A 23,219-nucleotide genomic window follows, 5' to 3' on the forward strand; every position below is an offset into this window, starting at 1 on the left:
CTTTGCAAAATATCTTTTCTCCCAATTGGCTGCGGAGTGGGTCAGGAATGGGTTTGATACAGTAGATCTGCCTGGAGACTGAGTCATAAATTTGTTGGCCACGCCTTCATATGCCTCCATCGACTCCAGTTTTTCGACTCAGTTGATCTGAGGAGACTTAGTGACAATTTCTCTGTATTATCACCATTCCTGACCCATCTGGATTCTACTTTTCAGGTTTTTTCTTTCCTTTCCTTATTTCTTGGTACTGCGAGCTGGCCAGTTCAGTTTAAAACTGAAAACGCCGCACGTGCGCTCGTGCGCACGCCCCCCTCCTTTAGCGCTCATCAGCTGTGAAGCGGTCTTTGAACCGCCGCCGGTCACCACTCTTCCCTGAGCGAGCTGCCGATTGCCTTAGCCCTTATAGGTTCTATAGAAGTTCTATAGGTTCTATAAAATTCTCTGGAATAATAGTGAGGGAAATAACCCATCCTGACATATTTTAACCAAAAATTTTAACCAAAAATCTAAAGAAATACTTCAGGGACATTTGTTCATCTATGAATATATGTGCTTGAGAGTGTCAGTCTGTTAAATGCAGTATTGTAGTTTTTGGACCCAGTTTTTGATAGATGAGAATTGGTTACCCACAGCTAATTGGTTGTGTTCTTATTTCTGTCATAATTGCTCCTCCACTAACAGTGCTGGTTTTCCAATGGTATCATACCAACAAGATGGTTGAGCTGTATAAACTGCCCAGCCTTTTTCTCTCATCAGGCATGTAGCTCATTCACATAATGTTCAGTATTTATGAACAAATCTAATGTCCAAACAGTATAAAGTACTTCACATTATCTTTAATGCTTAAAATAAGGTAAACAGTAGAGTAGTTATTATAATGTTCACTTTGGATGGGAGGACTTGCATTCTTATCTAGATTTGTCAACAAATTAAGATGACTTAATTATTTCAACTCAACAGAGGGCTGTAGATACGACCACAGAAGTAACAAATCTTTAAGGCAAATCCTTACAAGAACTATTCCCTTTGTTGTTAGTGATAGAGGAAAACACTGTCAGCCAGGGTTGCTCATAACTATTGTCCAAAAAAGTCTGTGCTTTTCATGGTGATGAAAATAAGAGATTGGCATTAGTTTAAGATTAGAAAGGGGTGTATTAATGGCCAAACAACATTGTAGACCATTTGCATAGCTTTGATAATGTACAATACTTAGCTTCAAAGAATTTCTTAGACATCTTCCATGACATCTAAAATCAGAGGATAAGCCCATCAGTGTCTCTTAATTATGTTGGAACCTTCCTTGCTTGAGAGGTAGTACACTACTGATGCCAGTTGTTGGGAAGTATATATAGCTTTCATATACCACTTATTGGATTTCCAGGGATACCTGATTTGTCAGCATAAGAAATAGGAATGCTGGACTTGATAAATCTGATCTGATTAGTAGGATTGATAAAAGCAAAATCAGAAATGGTAGAGATGAGGTATTGGGAGAAGAGAAAGATTAAGGTCAAGTACCGAACAGGGCTGGTTACATTTCGGAAAGGTGTCAAACCCGTAAACATTATAGTAATTAGTGCGTAGTATGCCTCTGAGAACTCTAATATAATATGAATCTGTGAAATTGTTTTTGAGCAGCCTATGTACACGTTATATATGAATAATATATGCAGCTTATTTACAAAAAATACGTTGATAACTTGAACTTTAGAGGCTGAGAAAGATGCCAAAAAGAAAGGAAAAAAAGCTGCAGTAGCAGCTTGAGGTTCATAATCACATAAGAGGAGTCTCAGAGTCTAGGACTATTGATGTTTGTTAGGTTGAAATACTTAGCAAAAGAGAGTCTGGGCAAGATGTATTGAAATGTTGCCATTAATTTGTTATATTTGACAGCTTTTTCTTTTCTTTTTCTTGTAGCAGCAGGAAAAACTCAAACTGTTGGAGGATTTCATGTCAACTTGGGAAAGGAGTCGCGGGCACAGACTTTGCAAAATGGTAACTTGTAATTCTTATTTTTATTTAGCCTTGCTAAAGAAAGCTATCCTAGAGCTAAATTTTATCCACTATGATTTTGGAGGGTGTATCAGAGAGGAAGTAGATATTTTTAGAGCATGGCTTATGCAATTCCCTTTAAATTGTGAATTGAGTTGGAAAAAATTTGTACTGAAAACCATAGTTGGCGGCAGCAAATAGTAATTAATGCAAGGAGAAAAGCAAGGCATATTTGACATCTCTGTCCTCATAGCTTCCAAATAAATTGCTTTAAATGTCAGATGTACTTTAATTCTAGGATTGAAGCATTTCAGAATAGACCTAGTTTAGCTGAGTCATGAATCTCGATCTTTTGAATTCAAGTAGAATAATAACCCTTCAAGAGCAGATTGACGGAGGGCAGCTGCGCTCAGTAGCTTCACAATAAGAGTGTCTTTCCCAGGTGGTGGAGTGGGCAGTTTGAGACCTTCCAGAAGTTTTGGACTAATTCTTCATTCAATGTGGCAGAGAACAGGAAGAATGGAAAGTAAAATAAAAAAGAAATAGAGGGCAACAGCTTGTCTGTCCCATTAGAAGTTCAATGCTGAAGCTAAGTAAGTGTGGATCTGTTAAAGCTTTAATAAAAGACCATTTTTCCACTATAAACTAAAATAGTATGTGCGGTTCTATTCTTAAGCTCAGAAGACCCTATGTGCTTGGTATTTTTGGTAGAATTTGTGAAGTTTCCAGATCAAAATTATAATTCACATTTTCTAATCAAGCTTTCTGCAGTGACAAACAATATGCTGTAGAAAAGAACAAAAGCTTTTGGTTAGATTGGATTTAGGCTGGAGAGCAATTTTCTTTCCTTTCTCTTCTTACATTTGAGAAGTTGGAGCTGTAAGCAGATGGAATTTGACTAGGCAATCAGAAAGTCAGACTTTTGTATTTAAACCAGATGTGGCTGATTCAGAGGCTTCCCATTCCCATTCCCATTCCCATTCCCATTCCCATTCCCATTCCCATTCCCATCCCATCCCATCCCATCCCATCCCATCCCATTCCATTCTATTCCATTCCATTCCATTCCATTCCATTCCATTCCATTCCATTCCATTCCATTCCATTCCATCCCGTGGCTTTATGTTATATTACATTCCAGTCATTGTTCATATGCAATTACTAAATGGATTCTCATATTTTTTATTTTGAATATGCCATGCATTATGTTTAAAAGAAAATCTCATTACAGAAAATGAATGCTAGCTTTAAAATTCATAATTTTGTTTCAAATGTTTCATTTTACTGTGCATTTAATTTCAGTAAATAGCCTTTGCTATAAGCTGCCTCTTACTTTTCTAATGTAACATTGATGTTCTCATTAATTATTTCTAATAAGACCTATACAGTAATTTGCTTGATTTTTCTCCCATAAAACTAGATATTTTTCATTAATTACTTAACACAAGCGAGAGGAACCTTTGAGTGATAATTCAGCAAAACCCATGTTTATTAAGCATCTTTTTAAATGCCACCTGTGTGGATTTTTAAAAAAAACAACAGATTTCAATTTGTACCGCTGAATCTGTATTAATATCAAAACAAGGACTTAGCAACAGTAACTCATCACTACCTGGTGGGACTACTTCAGCATGTTCTATGTGGCACTGCTTTTAAATACCATTTGGACGAAAATTCAAAAACCCATTTGCTAATGGGTGCTAGACACCCAGAACATATTACATCTGTGCTGTGAGTCCTGCATTAGCTGTCAGTTGTTTTAAGAGCAATTTAAATTGTTGAGTTTATGACTTGGTACTAAGATACCAGCAGGACTGCCTCCTTCAATTGGGATTAATAAGTCTGGTACCATCCACACATTAAAAAACTGTTTGGAGTTCTCCACTATTAAATGATCAGAGGAGCCAAAGCCAGGAGAAGATGCTTCTCCATTAAGGCCCCTGTGTTGTAGAATAGCTTTTATCACCAGAAGGAAGGCTGTTTGCCTTCTGGAAGCAGGTTAAAATGGAGTTCTTGCAGGGAGCCTTTTTAATGAATGAAGAGAGCACTTTAGAAATTATTTATGTGCTTCCGTTTTAAGGTAATTTTAAATATTTGTTATGATTGCATAATTGCATTTTGATGTTATGGATGTTTTCCATTGTAAATTGCTGAAAGTTACATGATTGCAGTGGTTTGAAAAATAAAATATTTTAAAACACAGAAAAAATATTATAACATGTTAACCATTGACAGAAGCAAAATGGATTAGTTCTAGTTTCATGTCTGTTATGTTGACCTACAGTGGGGCAAAAAACTATTTAGTCAGCCACCAATTTTGCAAGTTCTCCCACTTAAAAAGATGAGAGAGGCCTGTAAATGTCATCATAGATAGACCTCAACTAAGAGAGACAAAATGAGAAAACAAATCCAGACAATCACATTGTCTGATTTGGAAAGAATTTATTTGCAAATTATGGTGGAAAATAAGTATTTGGTCACCTACAAACAAGCAAGATTTCTGGCTCTCACAGACCTGTAACTTCTTCTTTAAGAGGCTCCTCCACTCATTACCTGTATTAATGGCACCTGTTTGAACTTGTTATCAGTATAAAAGACACCTGTCCACAACCTCAAACAGTCACATTCCAAACTCCTCTATGGTGAAGACCAAAGAGCTGTCGAAGGACACCAGAAACAAAATTGTAGACCTGCACCAAGCTGGGAAGACTGAATCTGCAATAGGCAAGCAGCTTGGTGTGAAGAAATCAACTGTGGGAGCAATAATTAGAAAATGGAAGACATATAAGACCACTGATAATCTCCGTCGATCTGGGGCTCCACACAAGATCTCACCCTGTGGGGTCAAAATGATCACAAGAACGGTGAGCAAAAATTCCAGAACCACATGGGGGGACCTAGTGAATGACCTGCAGATTGCTGGGACCAACGTAACAAAGGCTACCATCAGTAACACACTACACCGCCAGGGACTCAGATCCTGCAGTGCCAGACATGTCCCCCTGCTTAAGCCAGTACATGTCCGGGCCCGTCTGAAGTTTGCTAGAGAGCATTTGGATGATCCAGAAGAGGATTGGGAGAATGTCGTATGGTCAGATGAAACCAAAGTAGAACTGTTTAGTAGAAACACAATTCGTCATGTTTGGAGGAGAGAGAATGCTGAGTTGCATCCAAAGAACACCATACCTACTGTGAAGCATGGGGGTGACAACATCATGCTTTGGGGCTGTTTCTCTGCAAAGGGACCAGGACGACTGATCCGTGTACAGGAAAGAATGAATGGGGCCATGTATCGTGAGATTTTGAGTGCAAACCTCCTTCCATCAGCAAGGGCATTGAAGATGAAACGTGGCTGGGTCTTTCAGCATGACAATGATCCCAAACACACCGCCCGGGCAACAAAGGAGTGGCTTTGTAAGAAGCATTTCAAGGTCCTGGAGTGGCCTAGCCAGTCTCCAGATCTCAACCCCATAGAAAACCTTTGGAGGGAGTTGAAAGTCCGTGTTGCCCAGCGACAGCCCCAAAACATCACTGCTCTAGAGGAGATCTGCATGGAGGAATGGGCCAACATACCAGCAACAGTGTGTGCCAACCTTGTGAAGACTTACAGAAAACGTTTGACCTCTGTCATTGCCAACAAAGGATATATAACAAAGTATTGAGATGAACTTTTGATATTGACCAAATACTTACTTTCCACCATAATTTGCAAATAAATTCTTTCCAAATCAGACAATGTGATTGTCTGGATTTGTTTTCTCATTTTGTCTCTCATAGTTGAGGTCTACCTATGATGACAATTACAGGCCTCTCTCATCTTTTTAAGTGGGAGAACTTGCACAATTGGTGGCTGACTAAATACTTTTTTGCCCCACTGTATGATTGCTATCATTTGTGAAAATAAAGTAGATTTTTTAGAACACATTGGTATATTATTTGAGAGTTTTAAGGACTAACATAAGTCTAGTTGAATTGGAAGTTTTCTTGTGGAACTCTTTGGGTGATATTTATGGAGGATGTAAATTTTGATTTTGAGTCTTTGAATCTTTCCCTAGTGGTGTGAAAGTCCCCTGTCTTTCAGTTCTATACTCAAGACACTGACATATTACTCTTGCCATTTAGGGCAGGCTCATGAAAAAGCAACCTCACAGAAGATCCTTTGTTTCAAAAATATATTTTTCAGGACTCCCAACAAAGGCTTCTAACCTACCGGAATGAATCCTGGAGCCTTGTTGTTTGGCTGTCCATCAACTTTTGCCTGACTAATCCGTGGCATTATTTGAATGGGGTATTTGGGGTTTAATCAAATTTTGATTCACCAAAACCTTGCACTGTAAAGCAACAACAAGAACAACAACAACACTTTCTTCATAAAACATTTGAAAACGTTGTGCTGACTGTTCTGAAAATTGGGCTTCTCTTTTGGGTAACTCTGCAGCTGCCTTACTGTCAATGCATGATTGGTAAATCTCTTTCACTTGACGGAAAGGAATGCAGCCTTTTAACATGCAACAAACTCACTTCTGGCTCACTGCCACACAGTTTCTGAGAATTTTTTTCTACCAATAAAAGCTGTGTGCTAGTAGATTGTGCAGGTGCTGAAAATGTTTTCTATTACCATATACAATATTGGGGCATGTAAGGACATCCTTTTGGTTTCTGTGCACAATGTACTTGGCAGCCACATTTTTTTCCCACGTTTTGGCCAAGTCAACAACTGTTGGAAGTCTGAAAACACCTTTGTAAATTTTCTCCTTATTAGCATTTGGTGATTTTTTTTAAAAAAGGTCATAATATGAGAATTTTGAATTTTGCTTGTAATATAGGTCCTGTATTGTTATGGGGAATTAAGACCTTAAAAGAAAAAAGGGTGGAAATCATTCACATAAAAATTGTAGTTTGGAAACAATTAATTTTTTGAAGGATGAAGGCAAAACCTCTAGTGCAGCTTGTGGATGGGGACAATACACCGTTATTAGATACACAGATAGTTGAGGATGTGATATGCATGTAGCTGGCATGGCAGTTTGTTATACCCAGTATGAAGATAGTAGATCTCTTGTTTGCCAGTAAATTATTCTGTTAGTCTGTTAGCTAGTGCTGGTGGGAGTTAGTTTTTTAAAAGATAATACTTTTTAGTAACGCTTTTTACAGTGCTAAAAGATAATGCAAACTGAAATCACAAGGAGGTCCTTGCTTAACAATCTGTGATTCTCTTTTAACAATGGCAAACGGGACTGCTAGGATTGTGGTCACTAAGCCACACAGTCACGTGACATTGCGTTGTACAGCTCATTGCTTAGTGATGGAAATTCTGGTCCCAGTTACTGTTGTTAACCAAGAACTACTTGTACATGGTTTACTTCTTTCCATACCCCTTCGCCTCCATTCAAAACACCCAAATTGTTGTAATTTCTATCCAAATGTTGGCAAAAAAATCCAAAAAGGCTTTCCAGATTTTGATAAAAATATTCCATATTTTAACCCTGATCAAACTAGTTGACTCTGAATTCTTTATTTTTGCTTTGAAAGATTAATTGTTAACCCATCAAATTGCTGTCATAGGATTGAATCTCCCTGCAGACTTACCTTCTTCCATCTCAAAGATTGTTTCAAGGAGTTAAAAACATTTCGTAAATTCAAAAATAAATCTTCACCCAAGTCCTTTTTCATCTCTTGATTCATCATTTCTGTTTCCACTCTGACTTTAAACTCCATTTTATAATCCTTAATTTCTTTATTATCAGCTAAGACTTGTATTCCCACTTCATGCTGTCTACCCATAAATTCTTCCATAGTTTTATCTGTCAAGAAATAAGTCTACAGGTGCAGAGATTATTGCTGTCAGATTTGTTATAAGTTTCTTTCCCAGACAATTCCAGTTGGTGATTCTGGTTTATAATGACTTAGGAGGAGAGGCCCCACCTTTGGCCCCTACTATGTGGGGAGTCATAGGGATTGGTGTTTTCTCCTTTCCTTTTTAACATCTATATGAGGCTGCCGAGTGAGTCATGATACTCAATTACTCTGCCAAGCATCACAGTTGCAAAAATCACTCCCCCCCCATTTTAATTATACCACAGCTGAAAAAAAAAATCTATTCAGTTGTCAAACCTAGTTGATGTTGTAATACCACAGAGGTCTGGCATTCTCATAAGGATGTGTTCTCAGGCAGATCAGTTAGATTAACTTATTTGAAAGATATCAAAAAGTCAGCATACCAATATCCTGGGGAAAGGATGCACTTTTATTTATTACTTGCATTATAGGTACTCCTCAACTTAGAACATTTGTTTAGTGACTGTTCAAAGCTACAACACTGAAAAAAGAAAATTGTGACCACTTTTCACAGTTACAACTGTTGCAGCATCCATGGTCACATGATCAAAATTCAGACGCTTGGCAACTGGCTCATATTTATGACAGTTGCAGTGCCCTGGGGTCATGTGACCACATTTTATAACCTTCTGACAAGCAAAGTCAGTGCAGAATCTAAGAATCTCTTACTAACAGCTGCAGTGATTCACTTAACAATTTTGGCAAAAAATGTAAAATGGGGCAAAATTTACTTAATAGCTATGGCTTAGCAACAGAAATTTTGGGCTTAATTGTGGTGGTAAATCATGGTCTGCCTGTATACTGTATTTCCATCTGATAGAATTTCTGTAAACAGATGCTTTTTTTCCTTTTAGAATTTGGATTGCATGATTTCTGTTTTCTAAATTCTATAGGTCTTAGTTCATTTTTATGTTGTTATACTATTTAAGGAGAAAGTCATTTGAAGGGAAGATAATTAAAAGGTAATCTTTAATTTATGTCTATAGGTCAGTAATTTAATATTTAGTTTGGTAGGTAATCCAACATAAAAAGATATTCCTCTTTCCTCTCTACTTTTTGTGCTGGAAATTATTAGAAATTCCAGTTTGTTTCTCATAACATATACCCACTAGCAGTTTTAATTCTGGGCCAAAAATTATTTAATTCTTTTAATAATTTTAAATTTTGTATCGGATGTTTTTTTATTCTTGGCTGTTCACCGCCCTGAGTCCAGCAGGAGAAGGGCGGTATAAAAATTCAATTAAATAAATAAATAAATAAATAAATAAATAAATAAATAATTCATATTATAATTTTTCTGCACTGTTTATTTTTTCTCTCCTGACATGACTCTGTGCTGCTTCAGGCCATGAAATATCTTTCTCACACCCAGAGATTTACAAACTTTACTACAATGTTTTCACAGAAATAGTAAGTGGCAAAGGAAAGGTGCATGCTGAAATATATAGAAATAAGAGAAACGAAGTCTCTCAAAATCCAGTAAGTTTGCCTTGAGAGAGAGAGTCCAAATCCTAAACACCAGGCACAAGGGTCAAGCAAAATCTAAGGGACCAAGCATCGTAGTTGAGTTGTCAGTCGGTCCAGGTCCAGAGTCACAGTCACAAGATTTCAAGACTCAAATAACATAAAATTTCAAGAGAAAAGACAAGACACATAGAATCTAGGCCAGAAGTCTTCAAATTTGGCAGCATAGCTGGCTGGAGAATTCTAGGAGTTGAAGTCCACAAGTCTTAAAGCTGCCAAGTTTGGGGATCCCTGATCTAGGCTAACAAACAATCAACCAAAGGCTTGAGCTTCCTGTTCTTTTTAAATAGAACCAACCCCAGATATGCTCATTTGGAAGGGCAGGTTCCTTTCTTTACAGAGAAGCCTCACAGAGTGCCTTTGCTCTGCTTGCCCCTCCACATGTGAGCCTTGTACTGGGGGAACTGGCAGCTCAGTTTCTTCCTTTTTTGAGATCTGCAGCACTTGTGACTCCTGGTTATTGGTCATCGTAGCCTCCTCTGCCTGCAGTTGCCCAGGGAGCAGTTTGGCAATTGTGGCTTTTCCTTAACTCATAAATCATGCTGAAGAACAAGTGTAACTAAGAAGGTTCATTTTCAAACTTTTATTACAGTCAGTGACCAGTATGATGTGGGGAGTTGATAGTATATTTGGTAAGGCTGCAAAGAATTTTAATCAATATACCTCTTCATCCAATTACATGGCTTCCAGGGAACCCAACACACAGTATAGCTAAAGGTAAAGGTTCCCCTCACACGTATGTGCTAATTATTCCCGACTCTAGGAGGTGGTGATCATCTCCGTTTCAAAGCCGAAGAGGCAACGCTGTCCAAAGATGTCTCCGTGGTCATGTGGCTGGCATGACTAAACACCAAAGGCGCACGGAATGCTGTTATCTTCCCACCAAAGGTGGTCCCTATTTTTCTACTTGCATTTTTAAAATTCTTTTGAACTGCTAGGTTGGCAGAAGCTGGGACCAGTAATGGGAACTCACCCCGTTACGCGGCACTAGGGATTTGAACCCCTAACCTGCCGACCTTTCGATTGACAAGCTCAGCTACTGAGCCACCGCGTCCCTTAATATAGCTAAAGAACTTAGAAAAAAGCTTGGACATCTTCAGAAGGGAGCGAATGTTCTATCAACTCCCCACTATATTGCCTCCAGAAAATCAAAGACCTAATAATAGAAGAAGATGATATTATGGTTTCATTCAGTGTCACAGCACTGTTTGCATCTGTAGACCTGGAACTAGTGAAAGAATCCATGGCAGCAATACTACACAATGTACCCAACCTAACCAAAATGCACTAAGATTAGAATACCCAGAATCATGGATTCATCAACCTCTGCCTCACTACCTACTTTCATATTATTCCCTTGTGAGGGACTTTTTTTTTTAGCCAACTTTTTTGGGAGCAAAAATGCTGGGACAGAATCTCTCCAGCAGGAGGGGAACTTCAGTGTTGGGCTGAGAAAAGAAGCTTGAATTACAAAGATCCGAGCTTCTTTTCTCCAGTTCAGTGCTATAGTTCCCTTCTGCGCATGGAGGGGATCTATCTGCATCTCTTCAGCAGGCAGTTCTTTCCCTTCATCTATTTAATGACCCATGTGGTTGCTTAAAATGACTGCATCTAGGAGAGCCAGGATGTGGCCGTAAATTTGAGTTAAGTAATGTACGATCGTAATTCCAGATTTGGTTACAGTCATAAATCGAGAACTACCTGTATCATCATAGAAACCCTAATTTTACTGTTTATTTCTTACATATGAACTGATCATGATTGGTGCTCGTTTCTTGTATTATGCATGAAATCAGTGCTAGGAATCATAAAGCAGTTTTTTAAGCCCATTAACATAAGAGCTTTTTTCCCTGTGGAGAATTAGATGTGTAGCCTCTGTATTGTCAAATTTAGTGGTAAATGGGGTTTGGTTGAAGCTGTATTTAAAATCAGTTAACAGCAGTATAAATACCCTTGAGGAAACTCTGTGTTTTATGTGATCTTAAATTTCATGTATAAAATATTAACTCTGCATGTGCCTGTTGCTGAGCTATAATTCCTGAACTAAATTATAGGATAAGCAACCTAGTGGCCTCGATATATTGTGGATCTACAAGTATCATTCCTGACCACTAGCCATGCAAATTATGACAGAGCAGAACCCTGGTTACTTAGTTCTTAATTCTACTAGAGCCAAATTGAGCAATTTAAATACTAAGATTCATTTGCCCAAGAACCTAAATTAGCTGTGAATTAACAGGTGATACCAACAGTGGAATTGGCCGGGCTCTCCCATTGTTTGGAGCACTAACTAACCTTTTTGCTAGCAAAAAGCAACATAGGCATTCCTACTCAGATACATTGTTCTGTTGATCATTATGCTACCTATGCTGCTGAAATATGGTGCAACATTTTGGATTTTGCTTCAAGATGATTGAAAAACTCAGTGTTTTCCAAACGTGCTGCTTGTGTCAGCCTTTTAATGTAGAAGAGACTAGGAAACCAAAGTCAAGCATGCTAATACTAGTTTTATTATAAAATTACAGTAACAGTATCTTGCAAGTCTGAATGCGCTTTCCCCGCCCTTCCTTTATTTTTGTGACAACTAAGTCTTGCTTGAGATGCTTATTCAATTTATAACTCAGTCTCAGAGTCTGAGTTCTTTTATCTGATTGTTGTCGTGGTTGCAGCTCCTTCTACCCATTGCAATATTAGAGGATTTAATCTATGGCAAAATACAAAATGAAACAGTTAAAAGAATGGTGCTGCAACCAATGTATGGTAGCTAATCAAACACCAAATATGGTGATTTGGATACACATGTCAATTGGCCTTATACCAACTTTCATATTGCTAGCCCAGTCATGCCCTAGTTGGAAAGTGACCAGCTTTTTTTTTTTTTAAAAAAAAGACCTTGGATGAAATTTGTGGGAAAAGATCTAGTAAAATTTAACCTCAATCTGATAGAAGTGAAACAAGAGGGTCACAACAAACAAAATGGGAGAATATGCACATGATGTCAATCAACCCATAGCATTTATGGCCATATATTGATTTCACTGTGGATTGTTACCCAGATGTGAACTAAGGAGTTCAAGTTTAAGTGTCATAGCATGTTTAAATATTTATTTTGAAATAATGAATTATATAGTGACAGTTCTGTGTAAATCAGACTGTATTTAAGTACTTTTTTTTTCTTTTGTTCAATCGTGTTCGATTCTCAGAAACTGCCTGGACAAGTCCCTGCAGTTTTCTTGGCAAAGTTTTTCAAAAGTGGTTTGCCATTGCCTGCTTCCTAGGGCTGTGAGTAAGTGACTGGTCCAAGGTGACCCAGCTGGTTTTCTGCCTAAAGCGAGACTTAGAACTCTTGATCTCCTGGTTTCTAACTTGATGCCACTACACCAAATTGGCTTTCTCTCTAAGCATGATAGGAATTAACTGCAGAGAAATAAACAGAATTCAGGGTAGGTGAGTTTATTGGGGCTTTCTCCTTTATATTGAGAATACTCTATCCATCCCTTGTCTACCTGAAACACTTTAGTAAGATTATAGGGTAATAACTTTTATAAGCATATTTACAAAGCTAAGTAGTTGAGTATATTCCTAAAAATGTGCATGTAATCCTTCAGGGTAATGGTATGAAAATAAAGATACTAAATTTATAATATATTACATCTGGAATTTGCTCCATTATGTAAAGTATTCATTCCTTGATTGCCTAACATTCAAGTGCTGGAAATCAGTCACATTTTAGAAGCTTGCATATGACTAAAATATTGCAGAGTATCTACTTTCTGTAATATTTGCATAATGTTATTACTATTGCAAGAACAGCATCTTTTGAAAGGGTTGTGGAATGGCACAAGTTTGCCATCTACAGTTTATGATCTTTCATAGAAATCTTACGCAGTATCTTACTGATTTTTCAAAAGAGGGTACACCAACTTGTTCTTAATTATTTACCAAGCCTATTTTGTCACATGTCCCCAGGCCATCAAAGGAACCAGGATGGATCTAAACCTTCCTAACCATTTCATTAGAGTCCATAAACTGAAAATAATCCCAGATGAGAGTATAAGGCTATTTCAGACTCTATCTTGGGCAGGTTTATCAGTAAAGTGTTGTACAAAAGCATCATGGTGGCTAGATGATAGCTGCTTCTGTTATCCTTGTCAAGAAGGCTTTGCATAATTTTAAAAAGATGTTGTTGGACAATACCCTGTTGTAGTAAGGGTGGAGAATTGCAAATGTTACATTGTCCTTAATTGCATGGTATAGCCTCAGACATGAGCTCTTACCCTCACATTCTGTTTTCAGGGATTGTTCTTCTCTATTTCCTGAAGTTCTTCAGTAAGCCAAAGTGCCTCTGAATCCACAAAAAGGCTATTGAGGGCAATCTTATTAAATGCTTGACCGACCTTAACACTTGACAGAATTATCTGCCAGATTGCTAGGAAAATCCCTAAGCATCTTCTGGAACCTTTCTGGATTTATCAGGTGCCGAGAGAAAATAGCTTTTGCTATCCTGGAGAAGTTTTGGGTGGTGACCAGGGTCACTTGAACCAGGAAACGTTTCAACCATGGAAAAGGACTCATTAATGTCCTCCCTGTTCATATTATATAGCAACTGCTCCAAGGAAAAACTAGGTCAAATAGGCCTCAGCTTATGAAAATCAGTTCTGAAACTAGCTGGGATGGGTCTATAGTTGTCATGGTGGCTATGAAATCCTTAACCAGACTGACGGATAGGGTACAGAAATTGAAATTCCGCAGCAGTAATAATGGTACATCAGTATGGTGACACTGCAAGCTCCAGATTGAGGACCTTGGTCAGAGCTAAGCTGTTGCTAAAGATCATTACAGTGACCCCTTTCCTTCCTTGATGTCACAGGACCTGGAATCCAGGAAGCACAAGTGTTTAGTATCTCCAACATTACTGAGCCAAGTCTTGGAAACATATAGCAGATCCTCTTGTTCTCTTGTTAAGAGCCGTGGTGGCACAGTGGTTAGAGTGCAGTATTGCAGGCTATATCTGTTGACAGCCTGCAATTTGGCAGATCGAATCTCACCAGGCTCAAGGTTGACTCTGCCTTCCAGTCTTCCGAGGTGGGTAAAATGAGGACCCATAATTGTTGGGGGCAATATGCTGACTCTATAAACCACTTAGAAAACAGAAAAACAGAATAACAGTTGGAAGGGACCTTGCACATTGTTGGCTCGTATTTAAATGGTTGTACACTAGGACTCCAAGATCCCTCTCACAGTTACTACTATTGAGCGAGGTACCACATATACTGTACCTGTGCATTTTGTTTTTCTTGCCTAAATGTAGAACATTACTTTTTTCACCATTGAATTTCATTTTGTTAGATAGCGCCCAATGCTCAAGTCTGTCAAGATCCTTCTGTATCTTAAGCCTATCTTCCGGCATGTTGGCTATTCCTGTTCGCTTGGTGTTGTCTGCAAATTTGATGAGTTTCCCCATCTATTCCCTCGTCCAAATCATTGATGAAGATGTTGAAGAGTACTGGGCCCAAAACAGAGTCTTGGGGTACCCCACTGCATACTTCCCTCCATGTAAATGCAGTTCCATTGAGGACTACATGTTGAGTGCAGTTGGTCAGCCAGTTATGAATCCATCTGGTAGTGATGCTGTCTAACCCCACATTTTTCTATTTTATCTAGTAATAGGTTATGGTCTATGTTGTGTTTGGATTATAGTCATTAACTGAGGCAAGGATGTCAACGTAACATCGGTTTATTTCAGGCAACAGCAAAACATTAGAACACTGAACTGTCAGTCTATCTGACAGCTCGCCTTTTTATACTTGGCAAACAGAACAGCATTAATCAATCAGGAAACGAGTAAACTCCCGCACTTAGCATAACCCCGTCCCAACCAATCAGGTGCAGGCATTTCCATCGCTATGGTAACGCGCCGACACAACACTTCTTTCCCCCTGGATGGCGCATGCGTAGTCCACAAGGTACGCCGGACGCCTGCGTATTCGCCCCAAACGTCGCAATTCGGGGTCAGTGGCCTGCCCTTCGGAATGCGGCTCCGCCGGGCATTGGAATGACAGCTCATTTGGAACTTTGGCTGGAACTGCTCCTTCAGGTGAGTCTGGTGGTGGGCTAGCCACTTTGGAATTGCTGTCTGCGTCGTTGTTTGCCCTGGTTAATGAGATGGGGCTGCGCGTCTTCTTGTTGTTATATCTGTCTCAGGTTAAAATGGCAGGCTATACGGGAGGGAACTGGCGAGTAATGATTCCTCAGTTTCTCTCGTAACGCCTCCCAGGGAGCCGTGTGTACTGGAAGAGGAGCGACTAATGCCCTTGCCGTTGCGAATACTTCTGGCCCACAAGCATTTAGAAAATGAGCGCGCTTTCGGCTGCTTGAAAGTTCAGTGAATTCATTCACTTCTAAGTAACACTCGAATCTTTCCTCATACGCCTGCCACGTCTCTGCAGCTGCGTTAAATGGGGCGAATGTAGGAGAGGCCATATTCCTGTCAGGGGGTTTGTATTTTACTTTACCTCAGTGCGGCCGCTCAGAATAACATTCACTTCTTCCGTCGCCTCAAAATCCCATCCTCGTCGCCTCAGTTAATGACTATAATCCAAATACAACAAGTGGCGACGAGGATGGAATTTTGAGGCGACGGAAGAAGTGAATGTTATTCTGAGCGGCCGCACTGAGGTAAAGTAAAATACAAACGAACCTGACAGGAATATGGCCTCTCCTACATTCGCCCCATTTGCCAAGTATAAAAAGGCGAGCTGTCAGATAGACTGACAGTTCAGTGTTCTAATGTTTTGCTGTTGCCTAAAATAAACCGATGTTACGTTGACATCCTCGCCTCAGTTAATGACTATAATCCAAACACAACAGTCTACTTTATCAGATGCCTTACTGAAGTCCAAATAAATTATATTGACAGCATTCCTCTGGTTCACTAATTTTGTCACTTTGTCTAAGAATGCAATAAGATTAGTCTGGCTTGATCTGTTTTTGACAAACCCATGTTGGCTTTTGCTTATTACTTTGTTTGCTTCTAAGTGTTCGCTGATTCGTTGTTTGATTATCTTTTCCAGAATCTTCCCTGGTATTGAGGTCAGGCTGATAGGTCTGTAGTTTCTTGGATCTATTTTTTCCCCCTTTTTTTGAATATGGGAACTATATCAGTTCTTTTCCAGCTTTCCGGCAGTTCCCCGGTGCTCCAGGATCTTTGAAAGATATAATTCAGTGGTTCTGAGATCTCATCTGCCAGTTTAGAGAGGGCTGGAAAGCACTGTGAAGTGGTATATAAATCTAAGTGCTATTGGTATTGCTATTCATCTGTCCCCAAGTCATAGATGAATATGGTCTTATTAACAGGGAATCTCAATGCTTAGCAGCAACAACTGCAGAACAAATAGTAATTGTGGGAAAGTAATTTGAAGCTTAATACATTCTTCTCCATAAACAAATACAAGTTACATTTATGTACATTCTTTGTGAGAGTTATTAGAATCTATCACAGGATTATTTAAAAAAAACAAACATGAATTTCTCCTAAGTACTGATTCTTATTCTCCATTTGCCTAGGGTTGATATGTTTGTTTTTATAATTTTTATTTTAATCTGGATTTTATATTTTTTAAATTGTCTATTTTTATATTTGTTATTTGATTGCTGTGCATCTCCCAAAGTCACATGTTGTGAGATGGACAGCTATATAAATTCAATTAATAAAATAATAACAGTTATAACGATATTTAGTTGTGATTACTTTTAGGTTCTATTGATTCCAGACAGTCTATTATTTCAAGATAATAAAAACTAGTCTAATGGCACAGCAAAGCCTGATAAACCAGTTGCCTTATCAGTATGTAAAAATATTACTTGTTGCAGTTCATTTCATGAAAGAGCTTGTGAGAATAAAAATGTTTCAAAGTGCTGGCTAAATGATAGTAAAAGGGAGAATTAGGAAACTTCATTGTCTAGAGAGATTCAGAAAGCTATCTTTCCCCTTTTCTTTTTGAACTTTTCCCTATCTTTACTTGGAGGTATTTGAGCTTTTTAAAACTTGTTTCCATAACTGTTGTACATTTCCTGTAAATATGAACTGAAGCAAAGTTTTTGAGGTTGCAAGTTTAGGCAACAGATGTGTCCTGAATGTGAGAACTAGAACTTTTAACCCCCATTGACTTCACCACACATTTGTTTCTTCCTGTATTGGACAGATGTACTTTATTTTAAAGTTCTGGCTGGAAATAGGAATATAGGAAACTCCCTTGTACAGAAGAGTCACCTATTATTTTTATTTCTGAGGTGAAACCTATAGAGGTTCTGGAAGCTTTCTGCTACATAAAAATGATGCTATCCAATGTATTAGATATTTACTTCACAGTATGGTAGCTTCTAGTTAAAAGTAATAATCTAAATAAAGAAATGGAACAGGGAACTGGTGACCTTGAAGAAATGGACACCATGTTGCCTGATAGTTATTTTCCTTAACCTGGCGTTATCCAGATAGAGGTAGTCCTTGAGATAAAACAGATTACCTAATGAACATTGACTGCTGATCATTTAACATTGACAGCTGATCACAGATCACCGCTGACCGCTAATGAACATTGACCACAGATCACTTAATGAGAGGACCACTGGTTTGAAAGACGGGTCAAAGAGGCCATCTATGTCAAAATTGAAACAGCCCTTTCTCAACAGAGGAGGAGGGATACGACATCATCTATCTCCAGTCTACATCATAGTCCTTTCAACAGTTCCAGAAGGCTCCACACCCATTTGCACTACTCAGGTGACCCTGACAACACAGATAAACCTCCAGGTGGCCTTAATGACTTGCCAAAATAATGCAAATGACCATCTGTCTGCAATTTGACCATCTGAATATAAATCCTTCCATTCCCCACCATCCAGTCAGAGCTGAAGAAGTTTCTTGGATGAGAAGCGAAATGTCTTCAAAGAAAAACTAGAAAGTCCAGTTGCCTCTTTAAAAAAGCACCTTTCGGATAATGAACATTCAGTTACAATAGACACCCCAAAATTACATACAACCCTGTTTGAAAGTTAGAATGGCTGCAGCATCCCTCCTGTCATTCATCCTCATGACTGCCCACAGAGACTAGTAGCCCCGCCTCTCTCCCCCCATCTTACCCTGCCAGGATCCAACAGCACTTGGGCTTCCTCCCACATGCCCATCACCCATTGCACTTATCCTTTGAAGCTCTCTGGTGCTCCTGGTAGGGAAGGAGGGCAGGGCACGTGTTCCTGGACCACATGAAGGTAGCATGAATGTGGTCGCCATTTTGTTACGCTTGCTTGTGGCTGGGGACAAAATGGCAGCCTCCAGACAAACTGCTTTATTTTGCTGCCTTAACAATGTCTACACAGAGCTGCTAAAACGTGTAGACCTCATTAAGGCAGCAAAATGAAGTGGTTTGTCCCTGGGTCACACCGCAGCAACCTGAACTCAGCCGCCATTTTATGGGTGAGACAAAATGCTGGCTGTTTTTGGAACCGTGTCATGCAGCTGCAGAAAGAAGCAAGTGCTCTGGAAGGCCTTGGAGCTCTTCTAAAACTAGGTGAGGAGGAGGATGTTTGGCCTGGTGGGGTGGGAATTGGGCCTAAAGCCTGGTGGGGCCAAGATGGGTATGGGAAAAGAATTGTGGGGGCCAGATGGGTATGGGAAAAGAATTGTGGGGGCTCAAGGGGCAGCACAGGGTGTCTTGGGGTGTGTGGGGAAGTCCTTGGGAGGGCCAGGAGAGGTAGGTCTGGGCCTGTGCTAGGTTTCCAAGCCCCCCCTCCCAATCCCTGAGGCATCCTGTGCTCCACTTTAAAGACCCGGGCATTTGTTTAATTATTAATTGGGAAGAACAGGAACAGGGGGGTCATTAGTTGAGATGCTTCACTAACAACCCTCACAACATGTGACCGTAATGGCAATATCCATTACAGTCATATTTTGAGGACTATCTGTACAATGGAATACAAGTCCCATAATCTTTAGTGAGCCTGGTTGGTAGGATAATGGGAATAGTGGTCCACGATACACCTGACATTGTTGCTTTACAAAACACTGGGCTTAACTATGGCTATATTATGCTTCATGGGCTCCATATAAAAGATTTTTGTGCTGATGCACATTTTCCTTTTGTAATGGAAGTATACAAAGGAAGCAATATATGTTGTTGGCACTTGCCTAGAAGAGTACATTTCTTGAAATTTTGGCTAGAATTGTCTTGTTCTACCAGGTGTGTGCATCTGCGAGAAAGTAAAAGCCACAGTGCTTATGACCTCTCCATTTGGTGAGTGAAGAGAGTTTTGTGTTGTTTACCTTTGGCTTCTTTCCATACAACTGGAAAGATTTGCAGTTTTGTCCTGTTTATTGCCTGTTTGGAACACATAGGAGAGGTAGAGCTGAAATCTATCTAGTGTATTGAAAATTAAAAAAAAGAAAATTGCTAGAGAACAATATATTGCTATATAGTCTACATTCTTTTAGATTTATTTATGGAAGAAAACCAGAAAGGGTCCATAGCCCTGCTTCTTTAAAGGGCTATCTCTGTTTATATGAGATCAAAAAATTGTAGCTGAATTGAAAAATTCAAAATTAATTTAAATTGAATCTCTGTCTGAAAGGGATGAGGAGTTAATTGCTCATTTAACTCCCAACAATCCTAAGTGATCAGTGAGAGAACTGATGTGGCGTTCTCTAGTTAAGATGTTGGACTGGTAAGAGATTCTAATGCAGCCTTGCCAAGGAATCTGAATCTGACTTTGGGCCAGTCACTATCTTTTAGTCCAGTTTATCTCACAAGATTGTTACGAGGCAGAAGAGATCTTGTACAATGCTCAGATACATGCACATATCAATTAAAATATTAAACATAACAAAAAATATAGGGCAGTATAGATCAATCCCCTTTTGATGTATACATGTACTCGATTGTAAATTCTCTTCAATTCTATGGTTCTTTTAAATAAAGAAGCAATTTTAAATTATAAAGCACATTGTACATTTGATTTTAGAATGTTTAAATCAGTTGATTTTTAGCTATTATGTTCCATACTTGCAAGCTTTAATAATATTTGTTGGAGCCTTAAACGTAACAGTTTAGGATAGTATACCTGGAAATAACACTTTTGGTTATTTCCGTATAATCCCTATAATCCGTATAATCCCTTTCCCTAAATGTGCCCTTGAACCTCCAATGGGCCTACAAAGTTTATTAGATAATAAAATCAGTGGACAGTTAAATCCAGTGCTTTATTTAGTACATATATATATACCAAATACATATTCTGTAAGAATACCAGAACAAGTTCCCAAAATTCCAAATGTGTCTTCTAGACCAAAAGATTATTTATGAACAAGGTTAGAAGTTGCACACATTGCATACAGGTAAATATTAAATGGTATGTGTGTGTGTGTGCGTAAATAAAATGGGGATGCACAAGGAATATTAAAAAAATCTTGGGCAGTACTGGATTAAGAGGTACTGCTTCATTATGACACATAATATTTAGAGCACAACACTGTACTGAAGCTTCTGAATAAAAGGGACAATAGAGCAAAATATGGCCACCTTTCTGCAGATTTTTGAGGATTAGACTGCTAATCTCCATATTTGACCTACTTAGGTAGTTAGATAATGCTCTTGGTCAGGTAGAATGGTCTGTGGAATAAAATGTATGTGATTGACTCCCCAGCTAGACAAGATCAAAGCTGATGTTAAATTAAGAGTTATTTATTTCACTTCAGCATAGACGGTGGTGAATCATTGAACCCTGCTAATGTGAAGGCTGTTCTGATGTGGCATAAACAGTATTAGTAAAATACTTAGCTGGTACCCTGTTCCCCTGAAAATAAGACACCCCCTGATAATAAGGCCAGTTGGGCTTTTGAGCGCATGCGCTAAAATAAGCCTCCCCCTGAAAATAAGCCCTCCTCCAAAATATTTAAATGCAGAGCTGGAAATCAGGTAAGATGGCAAGAAGAGCCCCATCTTGCTCCACGTGCCCCAAAATAATAAGACCTCCCTGAAAATAAGGCCAAGCGCTTATTTCAGGGTTCAAAAAAAATAAGACAGGCTCTTATTTTGGGGGAAACAAAATGTTTTATAAATACCACTATTATTATTTTGGAAGATTAAATAATCCATTTTTTTTCTGAATTTGCTTGATCTCTGCATTGGCATTTTGGATGCCAAGTGGGATCAAAAGTTCAGCAGAGAAACCACAGTGTCTAAGTCTCAAATATACGTCTTTTTCCCCAGGATGATATACTCAGTGGGAAAGGGATTTTGAATGGAAAGCCAATTTTAGCCAGAGTTATCTTAGCAGTTTCATGCCTGGCTCTACGTAGACTAGCCCAGATTTCAGGCACAAGGGAACTGCAGACATCAGGGAAGAAGGCTGTTAGGAATTTTGATTGTATTGTTTTTTACATGTTTTAGAACTTTGTAAATAGTAATCTGTGAGCAATAAAGCATACAACCAAAAAGGCTGTATGAGTCTAGACTTTCTTTCGGCTTGAAAATTCCTTATAAATATCGTGTTTCCCCCAAAATAAGACCCTGTCTTATATTTTTTTGAAACCCAAAATAAGCGCTTGGCCTTATTTTCAGGGAGGTCTTATTATTTTGGGGTGCATGGAGCAAAATGGGACTCCTCTTGCCATCTTACCTGAATTCCAGCTCTGCATTTAAATATTTTCGGAAAGGGCTTATTTTCTGGGGGAGGCTTATTTTAGTGCATGCGCTCAAAAGCCCAATTGGGCTTATTATCAGGGGATGTCTTATTTTTGGGGAAACAGGGTAGTAGATCAGGTTAGCTCCCTCCTTATTAATGTTCTGATATCTATAAATCCAGAGATATTTCAGACAGATATTCCTTGCAGTTATCATTTTATTCTGCCATTTTAACTTCTGTTTCTGTTTGTATTCCTATATCTGATTGACACTATTTTTATAGTTTTTAGAGAAGATTGTACCATGGTTATATTAATTGAAGTTTAAATTCTATGAAAGTCACCAAGAGTCTTAATTGTGGCAGGGTAGATATTCAAGAACAAAAGGCGAAAAGACTTTGTTAGACTTTTTTTAAGCAAGAGTTTTATACACTGCTCAAAAAAATAAAGGGAACATAAGCAGAAGACATCCGAGATCTGAATGAATGAAATAGCCTTATTAAATACTTTGTTTGTTACATACAGTAGTTTTGTGTTCCCTTTAGTTGATTGAGCAGTGTATAAACTACTGTATGTAAAAAACAAAGTATTTAATAAGGCTATTTCATTCATTCAGATCTCGGATGTCTTCTGCTTGTGTTCCCTTTATTTTTTTGAGCAGTAGATTTAGCTTGATTCTCAAGTTTTGTGAAGAAGGTAATAAAAAGATAGCTGGAGGAGAAATAAATAAATAGGAATGAAAAGATGGAAGGCAGAATTCCCGAGAGTTTCTTGCTACTTACGCAAAGTAAAAAAAAAAGTAACTATTCTAATGTAGCAGGACACATTAAAAGCTAAATGTTTTCAAAATCTCAGTCTTTTGGAACATGTCATACCCTAGTACCGTGATGGCGAACCTGTGGCACGCGTGCTACAGGTGGCATGCGGAGCCACATCTATGGCACCCTAGCTCAGCTCCAGCACGCATGTGCGTGCTGGCCAGCTAATTTTTGGGCCTTCCAGGCCCACCAAAAGTCAGTAAACAGGCTGTTTCCGGACTCTGGAGGGCCCAGGGGAGGGGGCGAAGACCATTTTCGCCCTCCCCAGGCTCCAAGAAAGCCTCTAGAGCCTGGGGAGGGCAAAAAACGGGCCTACCAGGCCCACCGGTAACCTTTTTGCCGTTGCATGCCAAAACCGGGGGAAGTGGGGG

General features: G+C 38.9%; 1 protein-coding gene across 5 annotated transcripts in view; it reads left to right on the forward strand.

Moving 5' to 3' along the window:
- Nucleotides 1-23,219, forward strand: part of BRF1 (BRF1 general transcription factor IIIB subunit) — a 220,274-nt gene that overhangs the window by 14,444 nt on the left and 182,611 nt on the right. For 3 of the 5 annotated variants that reach the window (XM_034433593.3, XM_034433597.3, XM_034433595.3), the window contains exon 2: nucleotides 1,918-1,995. In XM_034433593.3, the coding sequence (XP_034289484.2) occupies nucleotides 1,918-1,995 (78 nt within the window). Of the gene's footprint in view, nucleotides 1-1,917; nucleotides 1,996-17,842; nucleotides 18,924-23,219 lie in introns of those variants that run through there. The other 2 variants (XM_034433594.3, XM_034433596.3) reach the window with 2 other exon arrangements.

This window comes from Pantherophis guttatus, chromosome 1, assembly GCF_059756535.1.
Source record: "Pantherophis guttatus breed Tessera chromosome 1, ASM5975653v1, whole genome shotgun sequence".
In the NCBI taxonomy this organism is placed as follows: domain Eukaryota; kingdom Metazoa; phylum Chordata; class Lepidosauria; order Squamata; family Colubridae; genus Pantherophis; species Pantherophis guttatus.